General features: G+C 41.1%; 1 protein-coding gene across 2 annotated transcripts in view; it reads right to left on the minus strand.

Annotated features, from left to right (window-relative positions):
- tiparp (TCDD-inducible poly(ADP-ribose) polymerase) overlaps nucleotides 1-20,271 on the minus strand; it is a 30,179-nt gene extending 9,908 nt beyond the window's left edge. Inside the window, exons 1-4 of one of the 2 annotated variants that reach the window (XM_026927330.3) lie at nucleotides 19,980-20,271; nucleotides 18,361-19,195; nucleotides 1,889-2,093; nucleotides 444-631 (exon numbers count right to left, since the gene is read on the minus strand). In XM_026927330.3, the coding sequence (XP_026783131.1) occupies nucleotides 444-631; nucleotides 1,889-2,093; nucleotides 18,361-19,190 (1,223 nt within the window). In that variant the 5' untranslated portion in view covers nucleotides 19,191-19,195; nucleotides 19,980-20,271. Of the gene's footprint in view, nucleotides 1-443; nucleotides 632-1,888; nucleotides 2,094-18,360; nucleotides 19,196-19,409; nucleotides 19,942-19,979 lie in introns of those variants that run through there. The other variant, XM_034305276.2, reaches the window with a different exon arrangement.
- Between the last annotated feature and the right edge of the window lie 2,593 nt (nucleotides 20,272-22,864).

Raw genomic sequence — 22,864 nt, forward strand, 5'->3', positions numbered from 1 at the left:
TGGATATAAATTTTAAATTTATAAGTTTATCCCAAATGAGCGAGCCAGAGGCGACGGTGGCAAGAAAAAAACTCCCTGAGACAATATGAAGAAGAAACCTTGAGAGGAACCAGACTCAAAACACCGGATAGTGCGATTATGAATAAATCTCTTCTATAACTGTGTACTATATGGTCAAAAGGTGCGACTGTGTAACCAGAAATTCATTATAGTTTTAACATGGAGTCTACTTTGTCGAAGTTTCAACTGTTCTATTATATGATCATATTGCCCCGCCCTAGAACTGACTACCTGACAATGCCATGAGCACTACCACGGCTTAAAACGTTCTTGGATGCGGAGATGTCACCCTGTTTGATCCAAAAGTCTATCAGACTCTGCAGATTGTGGTGCAGTTACAGGCAGGTGGTGTGTGAGGACATTACGAGGACGTGGATACTCACTGCAGGTAGGGTGAGAGTCTAATGGAGGACATGAAGTGTGGTCGTTTTTTGATCTGGCGGCGGAAACCGAAGACGGCGTTCTGCTGGAAGCCCTCGCGGATATTCAGGATGTACTGGTTCTGGAGTGTGATGAAGCGCACCTCCTTCAGCCCCCGCTCAGTCGCTTCCTCTATCAAACGCACCACAGGCTGCAGGGAAACAGGGACAAAAACAAATGAGAGTGATTAAGACACACTGAGAGAGAGAGAGAGAGAGAGAGAGAGAGAGAGATAAGAGTGTAAGCCCAGGCGAATATGAGAAACGAGAGTAAGAGAAACAGCCCCAAAGTAAACGAGAGCGAGAACCCGGACACATTCGTCCCTTTCTCACGCTCCCACCGGCTTCATCTGGAGTGCGAGTCAGACTGCAGCCATCAGCCCAGATTTTGCGAAAGAAAATAAATAGCTTTACTTCGAAAAAAAGGAACACTTATGCAACGGATTGATTTCAGACGTCTGCGTGTGGGCAGAACACAATGTTTCCTCTGGTTATATGCGAGAGCCAGCACCCACCCACACACACACTCACACACTCACACACACACACCAAGTTCACACCAAACGATTCACAGACATTAAATTACACGGGCCGTCGAATAAATTAGGGCTGATTCAATATTTAAGATCGCCTCGCTGACCCACTCAGTATGTGTTTTGATAAATTACTACAAATAAATGTAATAATAAATAATAATGACATCACAATTCCATTAAATGTACTAGCAAAAATAATTGGTAAATAGTGTTATCTCACAGCATTGCTGAATTCAGGAATCTGACTGGCAGATTTATATTAATGCACTCATTCTAATACTTTATCGTTTCTATAGTAACAGTTCATATCTTTGACTTTGTGAAGCTTTCTGTATAGAGATGCTGATTTAACATTTTTGGAAGGAGTCTCCAGTGTCAGGACTTTGTAAGAGTCAGCGATAAAGGTGTAACTTTCAGACACGGATTTCTCAGTAACAGGACTTTTTCTGCAAAGTCGTGTTTTTTTGGCTTATTAACTTCAAGAGAGAGAAAAGAGAGACTGGTTAATGAAAGACTGTTTATAGCTGCTATAACATGAGAAGTGAAAACAGGAACTAAACTAAGTGAATTAAATGTAACTATAAATGGATAAAAAGCGTGACATTCTTTAATTGAAAAAATGTACGGGAGATTGTTCTGGTACAAGAGGAATAAAACACTTCAGGACATGGTGTTATAGGAAAATAATCAACTTGGTGGAAACAGTACCTCCTCTTCATGAACTGATTATTTTCCTATAACAGCACAACCCATGGGTTTTACTGTATACCTTACATAATAACCTGAACTTTAGTGTGTACACTTTTATGATCATATTTTTAGTTCACATATAAGTTAACATTTAACTTAGCGTGTGTAGCTGTGGTGCCTCACCTCTGAGTACTCCCTCCAGCCGAAGTTATCTCTGCAGTAATATTTCCACACTGTGAGATAGCTGGGGGCGGGGTTTGTGTTGGAGGCGGGGCTTGTGCTGGGGGGCATGGCTCCAAAACTGGAGGGCGTGGACAACCGTCTGACGAGGTCAAACTCCATATCACACACTCTCATGGCACTGAAGTCCAGCATAAACACTCGACCCCTGTGTGTACAACAGGAAACATCATAGTTAGGTCATGCGTGCACAAACACACACACACACACACACACACACATCAATACAGCTGAGTTTGTCTATTAATTTCTGAAGCCCTATAACACAAAATACAATATTGCTCTTACTCTTAATAGAAAGAATATTCATAATTTATAGGATATATAAAAGTATATATTAATGGATACATTATGAGGTGCATTGTTACTCCACTTTGTTTTTTTTTTTAATTCAGTGTGTGTGCCAGCATTAGTCAAGCTCCAGAACCAGAGTGTGTGTGAAGTCACAGAGGGAGTCTTAACACGTATTAGTCCATATGCTATTTGCCACATAGTTAAACAAACCAACAAACAAACAAACAAAAAAGTTGGCTGAGGGATGCGTGGAGCTGAAAATGTAGAGTGCCTGTAAAATGGCAGAAATACAGCAACGGAAAAAAGTAAGCAAACCTTTACAGGGTGCGTGTAGAAATCAGAAAAAAAAATAATAAATCACCCAAACATAGAGAACAGGGAATCGACGCTAAATAAATGATTCAGTCTATTATTAAAATGTATGCTTTTTTTTTTAATTGGTCCAAATCTCCATAACACTTGGCATTTCTGCAGCACTACAGTCTGTCCTTTTGTTCAGTTTAGCAGCTTGCATCTGCAAAAAATCCCGCAATCAGTTGATTCAGTTCCTGCAGTCGAGTCGATTCAAAGTCGAATCACTTTCTCACTGCAATCGAACTGTGGATTAAACACTGCGCATGTGAAAGAGTCTGAGCCCGCTGCTTTCACACACACACACACACACACACACACACACAAGCTTTTCAGGTCAAGTTCTGGGCCGAACTGTCCGTTCTGTTCCACTGACAGCCTCATCGATCACACTCTCTATCAAACACCAAACTCATAGAGGACTACAGGTCAAGGGTTAAAATTCTGACCAGAACTACAAACTCAAAGCCAATCAACAGACAGGAACTTGTTCTCTCTCTCTCTCTTCCTTTCTCTCTCTCCCTTTCTCTCTCCCCCTCTCTCACACACACACACATTTAAACCATGGCCTGTTCTTCATTCATGTCTGAGTTCCGCAGTGAGTCAAAGTTTGGCCAGGACACAAACAAAGAAAAGAAAGGAAAGAAGAAAAGTCAAAAAAGGGAAAAAAAAAAACCCTGTGTGTTATTATCTATTAACTTAAATACCAGTTTCCTCCAATAGTTGACATTTTATTTTTTCATGACAGGCCTCCACACCTGCAGCACTCCTTGCTATATAATACACCAATCTGCAGTGCGTAGCAAACAATTCATATAAAAGTGGAAGAAAAAAAGTATTACAGTATTAAATAAAATAAGGTAAGACAAAGTTACACTGGGAGACTATCGCTAAGCTAGCTAGCACTGCAACAAAAAAAATTTAAAAAATTATCACTGTGGTGGCTAAACAAAACAAAAAAAAACTAAATAGCAAGGTAGATTGGAATTAGATGTTAAAATAAAGTGGTGAATAAAACTAGGTATAAAATAAGCCATTGTTCCTGCAACAGATGGAAAATGCGTTAGCTAAACATTACCACTTAAAATAGACAGCTAGCAAGTTTAGCACTGTAAATTTGAATGGGTTCCCACGGGTAATTTTATAAGTGTGCTCTGATGGCAGGGCGGTCACCTCAATCACCACAACGGGTTATACCTGACTCAAAAGACTCCTCATCTAACATGGAGGTAACCCGAATCTCACTCGGTCCTGTCAGAGCAAAACTAACTGGTTTAACTTTCATAATTACAGCATGTGGCAGAGAGACAGGACTCAACCCACAGCTCATTAATCATGTCAAACCGGGACCGAGAGAGAGAGAGAGAGAGAGAGAGAGAGAGAGAGAAAGAGAGAGAGAGAGAGAGAGAGAGTCAAAACATGGCCACCGTTGACAGGAAGGGCAGACTATAATGTTTAGCCCCTCACACAGATCAAGACACGAGTCAGACTAAACATTTTCAACATTCGCAACATCCAAACAAATACAACGGCGTAATTAAACAGAGATTCAGAGCATTGACCCGACCTCTCTCAAACTACAACAAGAACACAGACAGACGGAGAAAATATGCCGGCTGGGTCAGACGCTACAGCGGCCGCTTAACCTCCTCCACACTGCTCGCCTGCCCGAGTCACACAATCCGAGTCCCAAACAGAGGACAAGCAGAGCGTGTCTCTTCGCCAGCAAACACACAAACCAGCTACACAACTCTGAGCAAGTACACAGAAAAAGAAGGAAAAGAAAAAATATTGGCTGCAGCCATTCCTGCAAAATACATTCCTTCTATATCTATCTATCTATCTATCTATCTGTATGTCTATCTATCTATCTATCTATCTATCTGTATGTCTATCTATCCATCTATCTATCTATCTATCTATCTATCTATCTATCTATCTATATGTGTTTGCCAGTTTGTATGTCTGTCTGCAAATCTATGTCTGTCTGTCTGTCTGTCTGTCTGTCTGTCTGTCTGTCTGTCTGTCTATCTATCTATCTATCTATCTATCTATCTACATATTTATTTGCCAATCTGTATGTTGTGCTGCATGTCTGTCTGCCTCAATGTATATCTGTCTGCCTCTCTGTCTCTGTAACGTCTATTTGTTTATGTTTGTTTGTCTATTTGTTTTCAAACAATCAATCGATCAGTTGATCTATCTATCTATCTATCTGCAAAAATATTACCTCATGGTATCTGAAGACATTTTCACTACACACAACATGCATCACGATACTCATTCACTTAACAATTTATCATCCACAATCCAGCTACTGTCACGATTCTGAGAGGTGAGAAGAAACTGGAGAACATGTGGGAAACCCACAAGAACATGGGGAGAACATGCACAGAAACTCTACACACACATGCACACAGTAACCCGAGGAGAACAGTGAATAGGTGGCCATTTATAAACACAGTGTAATATATGCATGATGGTGCATACAGTACGAGGTACACAGGTATGAGTGTTTAAGCAGACTTGGACGAGATGCTTGGAGCAGAAGGACCACTGCGGTGCAGGCAGACGTGCCACTTGGAGCTGATTACAAGTCTGTAATAACTACACCAGCATGTCGTCTACTTCCACTTATTTACTGCCTCATTATTTCATTCAGAGTCGAGAGATCACACGCTGATGTCCATTCTGACTGTGCTGACTTTTTATTTCGGGGTTCGCAGACTGAAGTCTGAAAAGATCACGAAGAGGCATCTGGCAGAGAGTGAGACGGACTGATAACGGTGTGAAAATGCAACAAGGAGCCCACAGAAGAGGAAGTGAGACAGCACATTCATATGAGATTAAGAAAACGAGTGCTCATCTTTTTCTGTCTCAATCTCACTCTCTCTTGGTTTGACATGGTGCCAAGGGAGCAGCCGAAACTGATCCAGAAAAAAACAGCGCAAGCTAAAAAAAATACAAGTCAGTAAAAATTTGAACATACTGAAAGAGAGAGAGAGAGAGAAAGAGAGAGAGAGAGACAGACAGCGAGGGAGAGACAGAATCAGAGAGACAGACAAAGACACAGAGAGAGAAAGAGAGATAGACAGATACACAGAGACAGACAGCGAGAGACACAGACTGAGAGACAGAATCAGAGAGACAGACAAAGACACAGAGAGAGAGAAAAAGAGACAGAGAGAGAGAGAGAAGTATGTCATCTGACCTATTGAATAGAGCCAAAGACAAATATGCATACACAGCCTCTCTATCACACACACACACACACACACAACTCCCTTGCCAAACTAGACATGACGTTTAAGAAACAAATACACATTACACTCACACCCATCACACACACACACACAAATGCACACACACACACACGTGCACACACACACACACACACGCACACAAACCATGGATCAACACACAGAGAGACGTAGGACATCCTGTATCTCACAGCCTGTACTGGGGCACACACAAACACACACACACACACACCACCTGTCAGAGAAGCGCAGAACATAAAGCAGTGTTCACAGGAGCAAGGCCTCATCAGGAACTGGAACATGTCACTGAACCACAAACACACTGCGACAGTGATGATATTAAAGCAAGATGTATCGCTCAGGAGCATCTCTTAGGACGCTTACACACTCATACAAACCACATTCGCTCAATACTTGTGGTTAACACACACACACACACACACACACGTATACTGTGCATTAGGATAGTGGTGGAGTAATCACTAACCCTGAAAACAGAACAAGAGAAAAATAAAGAGAAAATAAACACTCCAGAGAACAAGTTAGCATTTTGTCATGATTGGCTAAATAAGAAAAACAACTAGCTACAAATGTAAAGATCTTGCTTCTGGTTAAAATATATATTATATAAAGCTATATATAAAAATATAAAATATATAAAGCTAGTCAAAAATTTGGGTTAAATTACCTGAGGCACAATTTTTAAGCTAGTTAACTTTGTTAGCTAGCTAGCACAGTATTAACATATTTTTCTTGCTAGCTTGTACTGTAGAGACATGTCTACAGTATAGATTTTTTTGACAGTAAACTATGTAAAAAGGCACAAAGGTGATAAATATTAATTAAATATACTGTCATGTGTTTTATATTTGAACAGTGGAGCATTTTCTTGGCTAGCGAATACATTTATGGTCTCTGCTAATGCTATCTAGCTAGTAAGAGGACGAAAATATTCTCATGGGCATCACAGTTCATTTAGCCTGCACACACACACACACACACACACACACACACAAAGTCAACCCCAGGTCATCAGAGAAGTGAAAGCCGAGAGCAGAGCGGCCGTTGGCTCTTCTGCCGCAGCAGCGTGTCCAGTTCTCTGAAATCGCACCGTCACTAGTTTGAGAGTGCGCACACAGCTGCTGACTCATGCCGACTCAGGAATGATTCTGCGTCCCAGAAACAAGCGCCACACTCTCTCACACGCTCCATTTACACTAGCTGACGTCAGCTGCATCAGTTGCACGCATCCCGCATACATCAGTCGCACGCAACAGATCATAAACTATACTACTATATTATACACTGCATTACAAGCCATTTAAAAAATCTCAGCATCCGGCATGTTTTGTTTTTTTTATCAGAAACAAACAAGAACTCTTTTACCTTCAGACTAAAAAGAAATACGCTTTCAGGAACCATTAGGAACAACACTTTCCATTAAATTCCACATTCCACACGGTAGTGGTTTGGTTGGTTAACCACCTTGGACATGCTAGGCTATACTAGCAAAACCTTCTAATAAAGAGCTTCAAAATCTAACATGGGTGTAGTAGTAGCTTGCCCCTTCCCCCTACACTCAGAAATTATCTAGAAAAAAATTTATTTAATTTAGAAATGGTTCACTCTTAAACGTGTTATAATTTCTGCTTATCGTATTTACTTAGCGATCACTCTGGACCTTTAGCATCTTTGTTTTTGTTGGTGGGAGTGAAGCCAAATTCAGGTGGTTTTTGAGACTTCAGGTGGTTTCTGGTAAGACTTTAGAGAACACATAGTGCTAATATGAGCTAGCTAGCTTGTTTGGCCTTTTTTCGTAACTGTAAATTAGAAGCTGCGTTTTAAAAAAGTAGCCAGGCAAAGGGTTGGCATTAGTGTTAGAGGGCTAGTTAATAATACATAGCAGTTCCTCCATTATGGTCATTTGTTTGGAAAGAAGAGCTGTCTTGGTTTCTAAAAGTTAGGAAATTGTGGTGAACTCAGTGCTAATCTACCAGAGGCTAATTCCATATTCATACATCTCCTTCCTCTGCTAGCGGCACACAGATACACATGCTAAAAGCTGCTTTGTTAATCTATTTCCCAGTTCTTGTTAGCGCAACCTCAGGAAACGGGAGACTGAAGTGGTTAGAGAAAAAGGGTGAAACGCACACGTAGGGCAGTTAGCTGGGGTAACTGTGGTTCCAGGTCCCAGAAGCACTCTAACAAGGCTCTTAACGAAGCATAGTCTAATATTTATCAAAGATTTCTGAGTAGCACAGACAAGAATTTCAATACGTACCCTTGTACTGAGAAAACAACAATAAACTGGTTTACTCCACAAATCTAAGGGCAGATGTTATGGCAGTTAACAAGTGCCCCCCAACAACTTCCTGTTCTTTTTCTCAGAAGAGAGAAAACGTGCACGAAAGATGCTCTACACTGACTTTAGGTTAAGACTGAGGTTAAGTTGGAAAATGCTGGAGTATTCCTTTAACTCAGTCACTCAGCTCCCAGGACTGATATTTGCTGAATTTGTAAACGAGTGAATGTAACCAAATAAAATGGTGCAGAAGCGGGAATGCAAATTCAGGCATAAGAGATAAAGCTGGAATAAAGAATGACGTGAAAGAGAATCAGGGTGAAAGTTTTTACCGGATAAGACACACACACACACACACACACAGTGAGAGAGAGAAAGAGAGAGAGAGAACATGTTGCTGTGCTACTGAAGACCGTGTTCCTCTCACCCTGTCCCTCTGCTTGACTGCTGAATGCTCTCTTCCTGTCATCGTGCACAAAGAGCAGGAACAGAATGTAAAGGATTATGGGCTGAAGAGGAACACAGTGGCACAATGTACAAATGCCCAAAATGCATTTCCACACGCTCGAGGCCTAGTGGGACACTCAGTGTGGCACAATCGAAATCGTACACACACACACACACACACACACACACACACAATTCCGTAATGTGTTTATACTTCATCATTGGATGCTTGTGACTGCTGGGAAGCAGAGAGAACCAAGAGAGAAATCAAACAGCTTCAGTTTCACAACATGGAGTAGTTTAACACTCACACACACACACACACACACACATGACTTATGTTACCATCACACACATAGCAGCTCTCCTAACAGCCTAGATTTCACCACACACACAAACACACACACAAGCAGTGACAAAGAGCATTTTCAAACAAATGTAACAGATTTAAAATTTTTTTGATGTTAAAGTGTTACACCGGTATTGCATTTGACGAGGGAAGAGTGAAATGTCGAGGATTATGGGTAATCTGCCAAGCCTGGTGGAAAAGCGCCATAACTTTAATGTAGACGCAAATCTTTCCAGATATGGACTGTAGTCAGAAGTTTTCCCACTGTGCTTTTTTGCAATGTTGTACTTGATGATAACATTGTCATGGTGATACGAGAGATAGAGAGAGAGATAGAGAGATAGAGAGAGAGAGAGAGAGAGAAAATCTCGGAATACTCAACCGTGTCCCTCTGACCGTACAGGCATGCAGCGCTCGCCTCGGTGCCACAGTGACCGTGACCCGTACCTGACTCGCTGGTCCATGACTCAGCCACTCCACACACACACACACACACACACACACACACACACACACACACAAGAAATCATTTCAACACAGCCATTTCTCTAAATGGAGACTCTAAATCGCTGTAAAAATCAATCAGATCACGCTGGGCTCTAACTTCACTCAGTCACGAAACACGCCGCAAACCTTCGGCTCTATTCCCCCGAGCTGGCACGCCACGAGTACTGATTCACACGCAGGACACAGGGGAAGAAGAAAGTGAGAAAGAGAGACGTCGTGAAAGAACAGGCAAGCAAAAGTGACAGAGCCGGTACATGGAGGATTAAGAAGAAAATGCACAGCCGTAAGTCGCAGCCCAGAATATTACCAGGACACCATTAATATATAATATGAATGTTTGGGCTTTGTCGCATTTACACTTGCGGATTCTATTTTAGCAGAACACACACATTCATGTTTGTCCTGTGACACAAGACGTGATTCATTTCACCTGTGCTTTCTTTCCGCTAGCACACACTGCACATCCTGGAAAAGTACTGTGCCATTTAATTGACCAATTCTCACCACAAAAACGGCCACCTCAGCTTTTCCCTTAAATTTCCTCAAACTTTGCTCACTTCTCTTTCCCTTCTTGTCACTTCTGACTCTGCTTTTTAAAATCCAGTGCCATCAAAATGCATGTCATTCTGTTCAACCATGAATCTGATCATTTTCTTTTCTTGGTAGATGTCTGACATCTCACCCTGGTCCCTTTCTAGTGCTCGAGTGCGTCTTGACCTGAGCCGACATCCAGGGCTGGGCCGATACGACAGAACTATCACAATTCTTATGTATTTCTCCGATATATAATATGCATCACAAAATATAATGCTGGTTTTCTCAAACACTGTTATAAATAATAAACTATTAATAAAACTAATAACTAATAAATCTGTTATTATTAATAAACAAATGCATAATAAATTATTAATTTATAATTAATTATTTAAATGTTTTAAAATTAAAAAATTACCATTAAAAAAAAACATTATAATTTTTACAATATTAAAGATAGAGTACAAAATTGTAACATCACATCAGCTACTTTCAGGCAGTCTATAATTGTAAAAAAAAAAAAAAAAAAGAAATAAAAATAATAATTAAAAAGATATCACAATAATCACAATATCTCAGAAAAGCATATTGTGACATAATTTATCACAATATTGATGTTATATCATCATATCACCCAGCTTTACTCATCTACAGTCACGCGAGAAGAGAAGAAATCCCTATCAGGAACTCGTTATTCCCAGAAAATATCACGTTATTACAAGATAAAATATCTCATAATTTTGAGAACGCGTCTCATATCTGTGGATGTTTTTCTCACAACAACGAGGCGCTGATGACCTCAAACTGTGTGTTGCTGCGGAGCAAAAAAAAAAACGAGCCAAAGCCCCGAAAACACTTTGATAATTGGCCTTTGACCGCACGCCCCCTGCTCCCTGCAGTGCCTATACACGCGCATACGCGCACACACAAACACACACCATTAACAAGTACCTTGGGGCCTGCTGTGGTTTGTGGTCTAAGTTAGGCTCAGTGGATTGGAGTGAGATGGAGAGAAAGAAAAAGAGATTTTCATATGGTATTACCCACTTAGCCTTTTTGATCTAGTCTCTCGCTCTCTTTCCCCACAAACAGAACAACTTCCTGTAACCTTTCTCACGTTCAAATGGCAGAGCCTCCTGCATGCCAAGATCACACAACGCCACACCTGGACAATTAAACACACTCTCACACGCAAACACACACACACACACACACACACACACACACACTACAGCAATTCCAGAAATGCTGAGGGGAAACACAGAAGATAAATCTTTCACTCCAGAAAGAGTTACTACAATATCATTTCATATATAAACAGAAAACAGCTTTTTCCCCACTCTGTACATCATAATTCTGTTATATAATAATGTTTAAACCAATTAAACTCATATGTATGCAACAATTTATTGCTTCTTAACATATGCAAATAAGTACTGGGTTTAGACAGGATGCTTAAATCACGACGACAAGAAGTATCTTAAATCTAACTTTAGTCCAAAAAGATTTAAATTCAGTTAAAATTCTGATTTCCAGACACGTGACCAGTCAACATTCTCCCATTTTTTACAAAAGATTCAGTACAGAATTTGGTCAGATGATTCAAATTGTTATAAAAAACTGAAAAATATTATAAAAAGATATCACGATTTTCACATTTCAGAAAAGTATCATTTAATTCACGGCATAATTTATCACAGTACTGATTTCACATCGTAGTATTATCGCCCAGCACCAATCATATCAGCCCTGCTGTGTAAACAAAGCTATTCATTTGTGTGCAGTTTTATATTTATATATAAATATATTTATCTTTATACAAATGTATTTGTTTATTATTAACACAGCAATTTAACAAAATTTTATAAATGTGGGATTGGAATATTTAAAATAATTTTATAAATGTGTCTTTGTCATTTAAAAAAAATACTAATGTGGCTTTGTCATTGTTTTATTAGTTTATACATTCATATTATGATATATTATTTCATAATATATTTTTCTAAAATATTGTGGATATCATTATATCTACTGATAAGAAATTATTGATTAAATTTTTAATAATTGGAAACTCAGTGGAAGCAGGTGATGTGATGTAAACATTTTGTGCTTAGCTTTTAAAATTGAAAAAAAATCTTTTTTTAGTGTTAATTTTTTGTGTATGAATATATTTATGATAAATTTGTTTATTAGTAATAAACAAATATCTATATTTTTTCAAACGCAACACTACTGAATTGCTGTCAGTTTGAGAATAAATCTGCACATCGTGATACACACTGTGTATCGTAGAAACGTCTTTGAGAATCGTGATATGATATTTTTGTCATATCGCCCCACCCCTAACTGCAATACGCTATTTTTGTTCATATTACATACACATAATAGTAGTAGTAGTAGCAGTATAAATATGATTTAAATATCCATAAGTTAATCAATTAGGAATGAATGCACTGAGGATCATGTGATTAATTTTTGGTGCACTATGTGAGATGTTACCAACAACAAGAAAACGTTAAGGCAGTCACACGTCTAGTGGTGTTGATAAACAGTGCTGAAGGTGACAGGAGTAATAAAAGCGTGTGAATGAGAGCTGCTCGGGAAGTGTTCAGGGCTTTCCTCTCTTCCTCCTGAGGAGATCAGAGGGAGTGAAGGAGCCGCCGCCGACACTCCCAGCTTCCCCTTTTTGTTTCCGTTCTGGGCTGGAGAGTTCTCCTTCGTGAGACACCCAGCTAGTAAGCAAGCGTGGCTCTGGAATGGTTCATGAAGTTCCTGAACTCAGGGACGGAGGGAACACACTCTGCTCGGAACAACGACGGTGGGAAGAGACAATGTGTTTCATCTCACACACACGTACACGTACGTCACAAACGCGGTGTTCCACAGAAAGTGTCAATGTGCGTGTGTGTGTGTGTGTGTGTGTGTGTGTGTGTGTACCTTTTGGGACCAACAATCACACAGTCACAAAGCTGTGACACAAAGAAACAGACAGAGAGTGTGCATGTGTGTGTGTGTGTGTGTGTGTGTGTGTGTTAGAGAGGACACACTGTGTTTAATGAGAAGCCAGAGTGGCCTCGCCTCGGTGAGCAATTCCACAGCTCGTCTCACATGCTGTCTCATCCTCCCTCTCCCTCTCCCTCTCTCACACACACACACACACACACACACACACACACACACACACACGAACAGACGGGCGCTGGCACACACTGAAACGTTATCACACGCAAACGCCCTGGTTTCAGGTCACCATGCCCTTGATACTTGGCGGGAGTCACGCAGCGAGAGTCACATAGTCCTCTCCATAGCTACCGTTCTCACGGAAACCAAATCATATGAGTCAAAGGTCAATGCCCTCAGCATTTCTCTCACATACACACACACACACACTCGTGTGACACAGGGGTTGTGAAGTGGTCAGCTCCTGGTTACACACTGATATCTTTCAACTTCAGAGCTGTGTTTGCTCAAGTTTGAAGGAATCTGTGTTAACTCTAACTTAGCCCGTTTGCGTAGGCTAACAAGTAAAAACTAAAGGAAAATGAAATACAAAAATAATTTGACCAAACAATTATCGTTTTACACCAAATCAAATTATTTACGCAACATATTTTTGATTAAACGCTGCGTCTTTTGGTAGTTCTACCCAGAAATTCTACACAAAGCTAACATAGCTAACATCTCAGTCAGCATATTAGCTATGAGGCTAGCATCATGCAAACTGATTCTAATTCATTACAGTCCTCAAACCTTTCTCGCATATTTACTATGTCAAACTGACTTCAGTGAACTGACTTACGGTTTCTGACACATTTTTCCCCCAAAAAAATAAATAAATAAAATAAAAAATGACATCAGTAGCAGCGGCAGCCATCTTCCTGACTCAGCAGTTAAAAGTGATTTGGATTACATAACCTCAGTTTCATGTTATTTTTTTTTAAATATATGTTTATGTACAATTATATACTGAGACAAAGATTAACTTTTGAGGCGAATGTGTGATGATTAATCTGTAGTTATTGCTATCCTGTTAACCGTTTACTGTTAGCTAGGTTAGCCTTGTAGCTAGTAGAGAAGTTTAAAAAAAAAAACAATCATAAGACACCATACACATGCAGTCAAGCTGACTGACTATATTTGTGGTTCATTTTTAATCAAAATATCATTATAATGTGTTGAAATTTGGATAGTTGGTGCAAAATACATGCTACAGTGCTATTAGCTAATCACAGCTATTGGCTAATCAGCTATATTTTGGCTAAAGGGAACTATTTCCTCATATTTTCCTTTTACAGAAGACAGCTCTAGGGGTCTGAATATTCAACACATGATGCCTTCTCACCCCCAAAACCGTGCTACTCCCACCCCCCACACACGCACGCACGCACACGCACACACACACACACACACACACACACAGAAACATGCTAACACACTGTTACTCAAATCCCTTCCGGGAATTAGCTGCAATATTGACCAGGCAGCAAACAAACAGCTGGCAACTGCAAACACCCACAAACAATCCAGTTCTTATCTCCTGCTTATGCCCCCTAGGGGTCCATAACACACACACACACACACACACACAAGCACGCGCACACACAGTAGGGGGGCTTGCTTGCTCTTAACACTTCACAGGTGCTCCTGAGGTGTCAAAGAGACGTAGTTAATTAGCACAGCGTTTAACGGAGAATGGAATTCCACTGAAAGCCAAACGGTCGCCATAGTATGGACGGATTTCCATGACAAAATGTCCAGGCTGCTCTTAAGAAGCTGGGGAGTGTGTCACGCTCACACTCATTCAGCAACAAACACCCTTTTCCTCCCACATTCATACATACATTCATACATTCATACATATGCGGCTCTACATTTACATTAAGATCTCCAGGCTTGAAAGAGACTCCATTTAAAGCTGGGAGAAACTTTTTTTGTACTAATCATGTCATATTTCCATGTGAAATCATTTATAATGTGCCACAGTGCTGCAGGATTCTCAATTCTGATTGGTCACCGCATAAGCTAATTTACATTAATTTGCTCGTTCTAATAAATTATAAATTTGTATAGAAACAATTGAGTGATTGTTGAAATGGTGACGTTTTCTGTGAGGAGATGTTTATTTAACATTAAGATTTCCTGAGTTCTCCATTCTGATTGGACAGGAAGTTGTTACTGTCATTATTATAACATGTTATCATTTCTATAGTAACAACAGAGTAACTGTTGATATGTTGACATTTTCTGTGAAGTGATGTTTATTTAACATTAAGATTTCCTGAGTTCACCATTCTGATTGGTCAGGAAGTTGTAATGCGTTCATTATAATATGTTATCGTTTCTATAGCAACAGCTCATTCACAGAGACTTGTACAATAGATGTGCCACATAAACAGATAAACATTAAAAACCCGTGTGATCGTTGATATGGTAAAGTTTTCTGTTACGAGAGGTTTATTCAACATTTATGGAAGGAGTCTCTAGTGTCAGCGCTAAAGCTGTAAGTTTTTCCACATCTTCAGCATGGAGGAGTTTACACTTTTAAGCAATTTCTCTGTAACATGACAAGCTGTGGTTTGTTTTTCATCTTATTAACTTCAAGAGAGAGAAAAAAAGAGAGACTGGTGAGAGAACAGCCGTTTATAGCTGCTATAACCGAAGTGAGAACAGGAACTGAGTTGTTTCACGAACGTTTCACAACATTTAACAGATAAAAACTATAATGTCTTGTTCTAATAAATAAATGAATAAATGTTGCTGGACTTGCCAGAAATTTGCTGTGGTATAAAGAGGAAAAACCCACTTCAGGATGTGCTGTTATAAGGAAAATAATCAACTTCAGGGTGGTAACAGTAACTCCAGGATCAATACCATATCGTCATATTGCCCAACCCGGACTGACACTAGGCTTTGTTTGGATAACACTTTTGTTCTGATAGCACTCACTTTCATTAACATTATCAGGTATCATGAAAATATTAAAAAGTATCATGATACAATATATTTTGCCGTATCGCACATCTCTAACTCAAGAAGGGATAAACAATAAGGCCCTGTTGGTTAGGGAAAGTTTTCCACACTGTGTGGTGAGCTAGTTAATCCATAAGTAAGTGTGTGTGTGTGTGTGTGTGTGTGTGTGTGTGTGTGAAAAAGAGCGTGATTGAGAGAAGCATGTGTGCGACTTCCTACACTCGGGACAGAATTTGCATGAACTCGTTGAGTGGTTGAATGTGTGTGTGTGTGTGTGTGTGTGTGTGTGTATGTATATGTGTGTGTGGGCACATGTGCGTGTAGGAGCCTCATTTATCCGCATGCCACTGACCCTCACACACATCACACACACACACGAGTGCAGTGTACAGCTGCGTCAATGACATACTGTCCATGTGAGGCTCTCTCTGTGTGAGCATGGTCACAGTGACTCTGTGTGTGTGAGTGAGTGTGTGTGTGTGTGTGTGTGTGTGAGAAAGAGAGAAACAGGTCATTCAACTACTTAACTTCCCCATGTCAGGGCTGCCAGCGTCAGGCAAGCAGAGAGGGAACAGACTACACACACCTCACACACAAGCAAAATTTAGTCTAAACTTCCCGTCAGTCACACACTTACACACACACACACTCACACACACACACACTCACACACACACACACATTTTCCTCTGTAACCCTGTGAGTGTCAGCCACACCCAACACACAAACACACACACTATAATGCTTTATAATCCGCCTCAGTGTGTTCTATCTCATTTGGACGAGTCTGAGTCATCTGGTTTCAGTCATATGGACAATCTACCTGCTTCAACACACCTGCTGCTCCAGCTCATGTGTGAGCGATCCCACCAAAATATCATATCACACTATTTTTTTTTTTTACGGTTTTTCAAATCGCAATACTACGACGTAAAGTTGGAACACACACAAAGTGTAAACAAGTGCCACTTAAAAATGTAATTGTTTTATTACAATTATAGATGTGTGGTTGTGATATGGCAAAAATATCATGATACTAAAAAAAAACCCAAAAAAACCCAACATTTCCACGATACTTGATATGCATCACATAATAATAATAATAATAAAAATAATAAATAAACTGAAACGACAGGTGCAAAAACACATTTTTCTAAACGTCCATTCACTTCCTCATTACAGCAAGCAACAACAGAGTGACACCTGACATTAACTACACCACGCTGTGTATCATTATGCTCATATACTGCAAAAAAAAACCAATATATTCATATAAAATGCATAATTTTTAACTGAATGCTTCTCTCAGAAAGAACAGACTTGTACCCAGGGTTAAGTAATATTCTGCTATTACATCATGAGACTTTTCTGAGTTTTGCGTAACTGATGAAATAGTAGAATCTATTTTCATACTAATAATTTCATCTTTTTTTTATTAGCAAAACATCAGAAAAACTATCATGCTACGTATTGTGTATCGTGAAAATATCTTGCATTGTAATATATTTTTGCCTACTTGTACTGTAGTATAATGCAACACACACACACCCACACAAACACTCCTGACTTGCAACAGCATTTACTTTTGGACGTACTTCACGCGTGACTGACCTCTAGCAATGTCTTAACTATTACAGTGCACTATACTGAAGGCTGAGTAAGGAATAAAACACTGTGTCATGCTGTTATAGGAAAACAATCAGCGACAGGGTGGTGTGATGAAGCGAAGTTACTGTTACCCCCCCGAAGTTGATTATTTTCCTACAATATCATGTACTGAAGTGTTTTATTCCAACAATTACAATTATTTATTTATTAATGAACAACATATCATGTTTTTTTTATCCATTTTTAGTTACGTTTAATGTTGTGGAACTTCCGCATGACAAGTTAGCACTTGCATTATAGCAGCTACAAACTTCCAAGTCCCTGTGTACATCGTTACTATGGAAACAGTAAGGTATTAGGATGAGCACATCTTCTGACCAATCAGAATCGAGAATTCAACAGCACGTTCCAAGTTCACCACAAGGTTATCTGAAGCCACGCCCTCTCTGTAGGTGCAATGTCTTAATTATAAGATTGAAAGCTATCCAGAGTTCATGAATGTAGAAAAAAAAGTCTCTCTTGGGGGAAATGAAAGGTTCTATGTAGAACCCTAAAAAAACAGAGGGTTTCTCTTTCTGAAAAGGTTCCAAAGGGTCTAAAGAATTGCTTTAGAAAGCTAGAACACACAACATAACAACAACAACAACACAGGCACTCTTTTAGCTAAGTGTATATATGAAATTGCAGGTTTCTGACTCAGTCTTTAGGGCCCTGCTGATGCACACTATATAGAGCAGAAGTTTGTGATTTAGAACACAGCCAGAAAGCAAACTTGAGATGAAGTGGCACTTACAGGAATTTAAGCCGGACTTGTTCATTGTCCGGGTTGCAGTAGAGTCTCTCCAGCTGCTCCTGCGCGTCCTCGGCTACACTCTGCCACACGCGCGTGTCCGCGCGCCGGATCTGCCAGTGGTAGGGCAGCGCGGTGTGGTGCCGCGCGCACTCACTGCCACACAGGCACGCGCCGCGCAAGAAATCCACGCAGATGTGCACGCCGTCGTCCTGGCGCGTGTGATACTGCAGCTGCATGAGCAGCTCGAACACTAGATCCAAAGAGGCCTCGTCGCTCTTGTCGCGGAAAAGTTCTCCGTGACCGCCGAGCACGACGGCGGACGACTCAACGCCGTTCACCGCCACCGCCGCCGCCGCCGCAGCCGCCTTCTCCGCCGCCTCGAGGACCGAGGAGGACCGAGCCGCCGTCGCAGCGTCGCGCGAAGACGCCTCGCTGGAGTCTCTCGTCGCGCCGGTCGCTTTTTGCTCGCCTGCCGCGAGCTCCTCCGCCGTCGCGTCGGCGCGCGCCTCCTCCGCCACGGCCGCGGCGCACATCAGGCTCGGCTGCGCGGACGCCGGCGGCGGATTCCGCGGCACGAAAACGCCATCACCGGTCACCAGGTCGTCCGAGCTGAGTATCGTGCTCAGAATGGGGTCATCGAGCGCCCGCAGGCACTTGGCGTCCAGTTTCCTCTGCGCGTGCTTCTTCTTGAAATAGGGTTTCACCAACGGGATTTTGTCCACGAGCCCGAGCCGGCGATCCGAGAACTCCCCGTCGCCCATGGCCAGGCTTCCCAACACTTTAGCTCCACTCTCTTCCGCTTCCGGCATCATTCCTAAACTTTTCTCCATGGATTCTAAACACACACACACACACACACACACAGAGAGAGAGAAACTCTATGAGAAGAAGGTGAGACAAAAACATAAATATACCGTCAACTCATAGCGATAAGACTCTGCACGCGCTAGATATTAGTCATCCGTTTTCAGCACGCGTGCTCGTGAGGTTCGGTTCAGCAGGTCAGGAGTGATTCATACTCATTTCATCTGAACCGAGAGGTAACCTACACGGGGTCACTGAAGTGAAACGGAAACGACGAGTCGGCTCGTAAACACCGCGCCTGCGTCTCAAACCGCGACCCCGTGCTGAGCAGTGCGCTGCGTGAGGACGCTGCTGCGCGCTCACTGTCAGAAACGACCACTCGAGTCGTTCCACAGTATTACAGTGGAACAGCGCGCGCTTCAGGACGGAGCCTACACGCGCGATATAATCACCGGCGCTGTAAACGTCGCTCTCAGGGGGGAGGACATGTCGTATGGTGTGGGTTTGATTCAGATCTCTTGGCTCTGGAGCGCACTCTGCCTACGTGCCGGTGGTGAAATGCTGCTCGAGCGACTCCGCACGTAGCACATACTGGCTTCCGTTAAAAGCACCCACCCGCCTCGCGCGAGCTCGCCCGGCCAAAACCGGATTTTAAACACTATAAAGAGAATTGCATGACATATCCACTTCTGAAGACTTAACGAGAATCGGTTGAAAATCGTTCCCTTTCATTCACCACTGAAAGAAAGGCGAGGGTGAGGGTGAGCGTGAGGGCGCGCGCGCGGCTCGGTGGCTCTGCTCTGCTCTGCTCGTACCTGTGAATAGCCTGCGGTCCTCCGGTTTCTCCCACGGCGCCGTCCGCTCAAGTCGCTCTCCCGTTCGAGCATGAGCGTGTCAGCGACGTGTCCGCGAATCTCCGCGCGACAAGGAGGAGAAGAGGACAGCGCGTGACGAGTGCGCTCACGCATGGACCGAACGCTCTTTCCTTTTCTTCCCCCTTGTCTTGTTCTCGGGGACGAAACGCACATCTATCACGGAGTGCTGTACCGACAGTGCGCGCGCTCCCCCTCTCTCTCTCTCTCTCTCTCTCTCTCTCGCTCTCGCGAGCTCAGTGGGCGGGGCTTGTGAGAGCACCGGGAGCACAGAGAGAGAGGGAAAAAAAAAAGACCAGGAAGTTGAGCGACGTGCGCGTGCGAGTTGACTCACCCTACCGGTTTTTGCACGTATGAAGCGAGGAGAAACATTAAAAAGATCAAATCTGATCGCTTTAATCACGAATAAAAACACCAAACAAAACCAAACAAAACCACGTCATGCATGTAAATAATCCCATTTCACAGAAAACACGCCTCATTAAAACTGATCTCAACGAATACACCGTAAATAAATTCACAAATTCGTCAGTTTCCTGTGGGATATAGTGTGTGTGTGTGTGTGTGTGTGAGGGAATAATGGAGTCCGCTCTAAGGAAGCTTGCTCCACAGGAGGATCTGTGCATTGTTAAATAGAGCACCGTCGATTATGTAGGTAGCGCGTGACACCTTCCGGTAAAGCGGTAAAGAACCGGGACAGAGGTTATCAGCGGTCACCGTGGGATAGAACGAAGCCAAGCGCACGCGCCGAAGATGCCCAAAACAGATGCGCGCTAAAAACAGAGAGAGAGAGAGAGAGAGAGAGAGAGAGATTAAATAGCATACTGATATAATAAAAAGGACCCACTTGTTATAATAATGTTATAAGAAGGACACACTTGTTATGAGTTATGAGTGATGTTATAAGAAGGACACACTTGTTATGAGTGATGTTATAAGAAGGACACACTTGTTATGAGTTATGAGTGATGTTATAAGAAGGACACACTTGTTATGAGTGATGTTATAAGAAGGACACACTTGTTATGAGTGATGTTATAAGAAGGACACACTCGTTATGAGTTATGAGGGATGTTATAAGAAGGACACACATGTTATGAGTGATGTTATAAGAAGGACACACTCGTTATGAGTGATGTTATAAGAAGGACACACGTTATGAGTTATGAGGGATGTTATAAGAAGGACACATGTTATAAGTGATGTTATGAGTTATAAATGATGTTATAAGAAGGACACACTCGTTATGAGTTATAAATGATGTTATAAGAAGGACAAACATGTTATGAGTTATAAATGATGTTAGAAGAAGGACACACTTGTTATGAGTTATGAGTGATGTTATAAGAAGGACACACTCGTTATAAGTTATGAGTGATGTTATAAGAAGGACACACTCGTTATAAGTTATGAGTGATGTTATAAGAAGGACACGCTCGTTATAAGTTATGAGTGATGTTATAAGAAGGACACATGTTATAAGTGATATTATGAGTTATAAGTGATGTTATAAGAAGGACACACTCGTTATGAGTGATGTTATGAGTTCAGTTATAAATGATTTTATAAGAAAGACACATTTTGACTGTCGCCATGTCACGTTTTTTTAAAGGTATGAATCTTGTGGTGTAACACACAAAATTGGTGTTTTACACACAAGTGGTGTAAAACAAATAAAATCTGCGGGTGTAACTCTGTAAACTCGAGTGCTAGAGGAAATGCTGAATCTGTGCTTGTGTTGAATTTCTTCTGTACTTGATGTTCAGCCAATACTGGTCAGCCTTGAAATCACATAATCACATGGCTTAAGCTTGTTTCCTATTTCGAAAAATAAAGTTAAAGCCATTAGGTACATTGTCAAACAGAATTACAGTCAACTCCAAAATTATTGGCACCTGTTCTGAAAACAAGCAGTAAAGGCATAACACATAGGCCTATGATATTTTACTCTTGATCATGTAAGCATGCTCTTATTTACTGGTTTTCCCCATGTAATATATCCTTAGTCCCATTTCTCCTGCAGAATACTGGTTTCAAAATTATCGGCACCCCGCATAATTGATATAGAGAATGACGCTGCTGAGTCTCTTCCTGTAATGTGTAATAAGGTTGAAGATAGTTGAAGATTAATCTTGGACTTTCCTTCATGGTTGAAGTTGGAGTTTTGTGTGATTTGGTGTCCTTTCCTATGTTGAGTCAATAACTTCATAGAAAAATATGGACAAATGTTAACTTCCTGGCCGAGCGACCAGGTTTTGAGCTAAAATATCCTGCACTCTCAGAAAAAAAAATATACTGCACTCTCAGAAAAAAACTGTACCATTCTTTGTCTCTGTGGTGGTACCCTTATCCTTTCTACCTTCACTATGTTTTTTTTTTTTTTTTTTAACCTAGAAAGGTGCATATTGTGTACTCTTAAAGCTTATGTACTTAATCTTTTTTGAAAGGTGCACTATAATCCATATTTCCAGGTGAAAGTTACACATTAAAGGTGTAAAAGATAAGCATGCCACAGAGTGTGGATAGTTCCTATATACTGAGCACACTTATTAAAAAAATATTACCATTGCTTAAGGCTGACAATTAGTTTGAATTTCTTGTAAATATTCTATGGGGTGCCAATAATTTTGCCAAATATGTATTTGAGTTAAATGACAGGTTCTGTACAGATTTTATGTATCCAGTTATGTCTATTTTCTTGAAGGGTATCCAGATTTCTCTGCATAATATTTATGTTGAATTAACACAAAGGGAAAAATGCTGTGGACGTTTCAACTTTTTCCCCTCGATCACAAGGCCAAAGGAAAAGTGCTCGTGCGTGGATGAAC

Source organism: Pangasianodon hypophthalmus, chromosome 6 (genome assembly GCF_027358585.1).
Source record: "Pangasianodon hypophthalmus isolate fPanHyp1 chromosome 6, fPanHyp1.pri, whole genome shotgun sequence".
NCBI lineage: Eukaryota > Metazoa > Chordata > Actinopteri > Siluriformes > Pangasiidae > Pangasianodon > Pangasianodon hypophthalmus.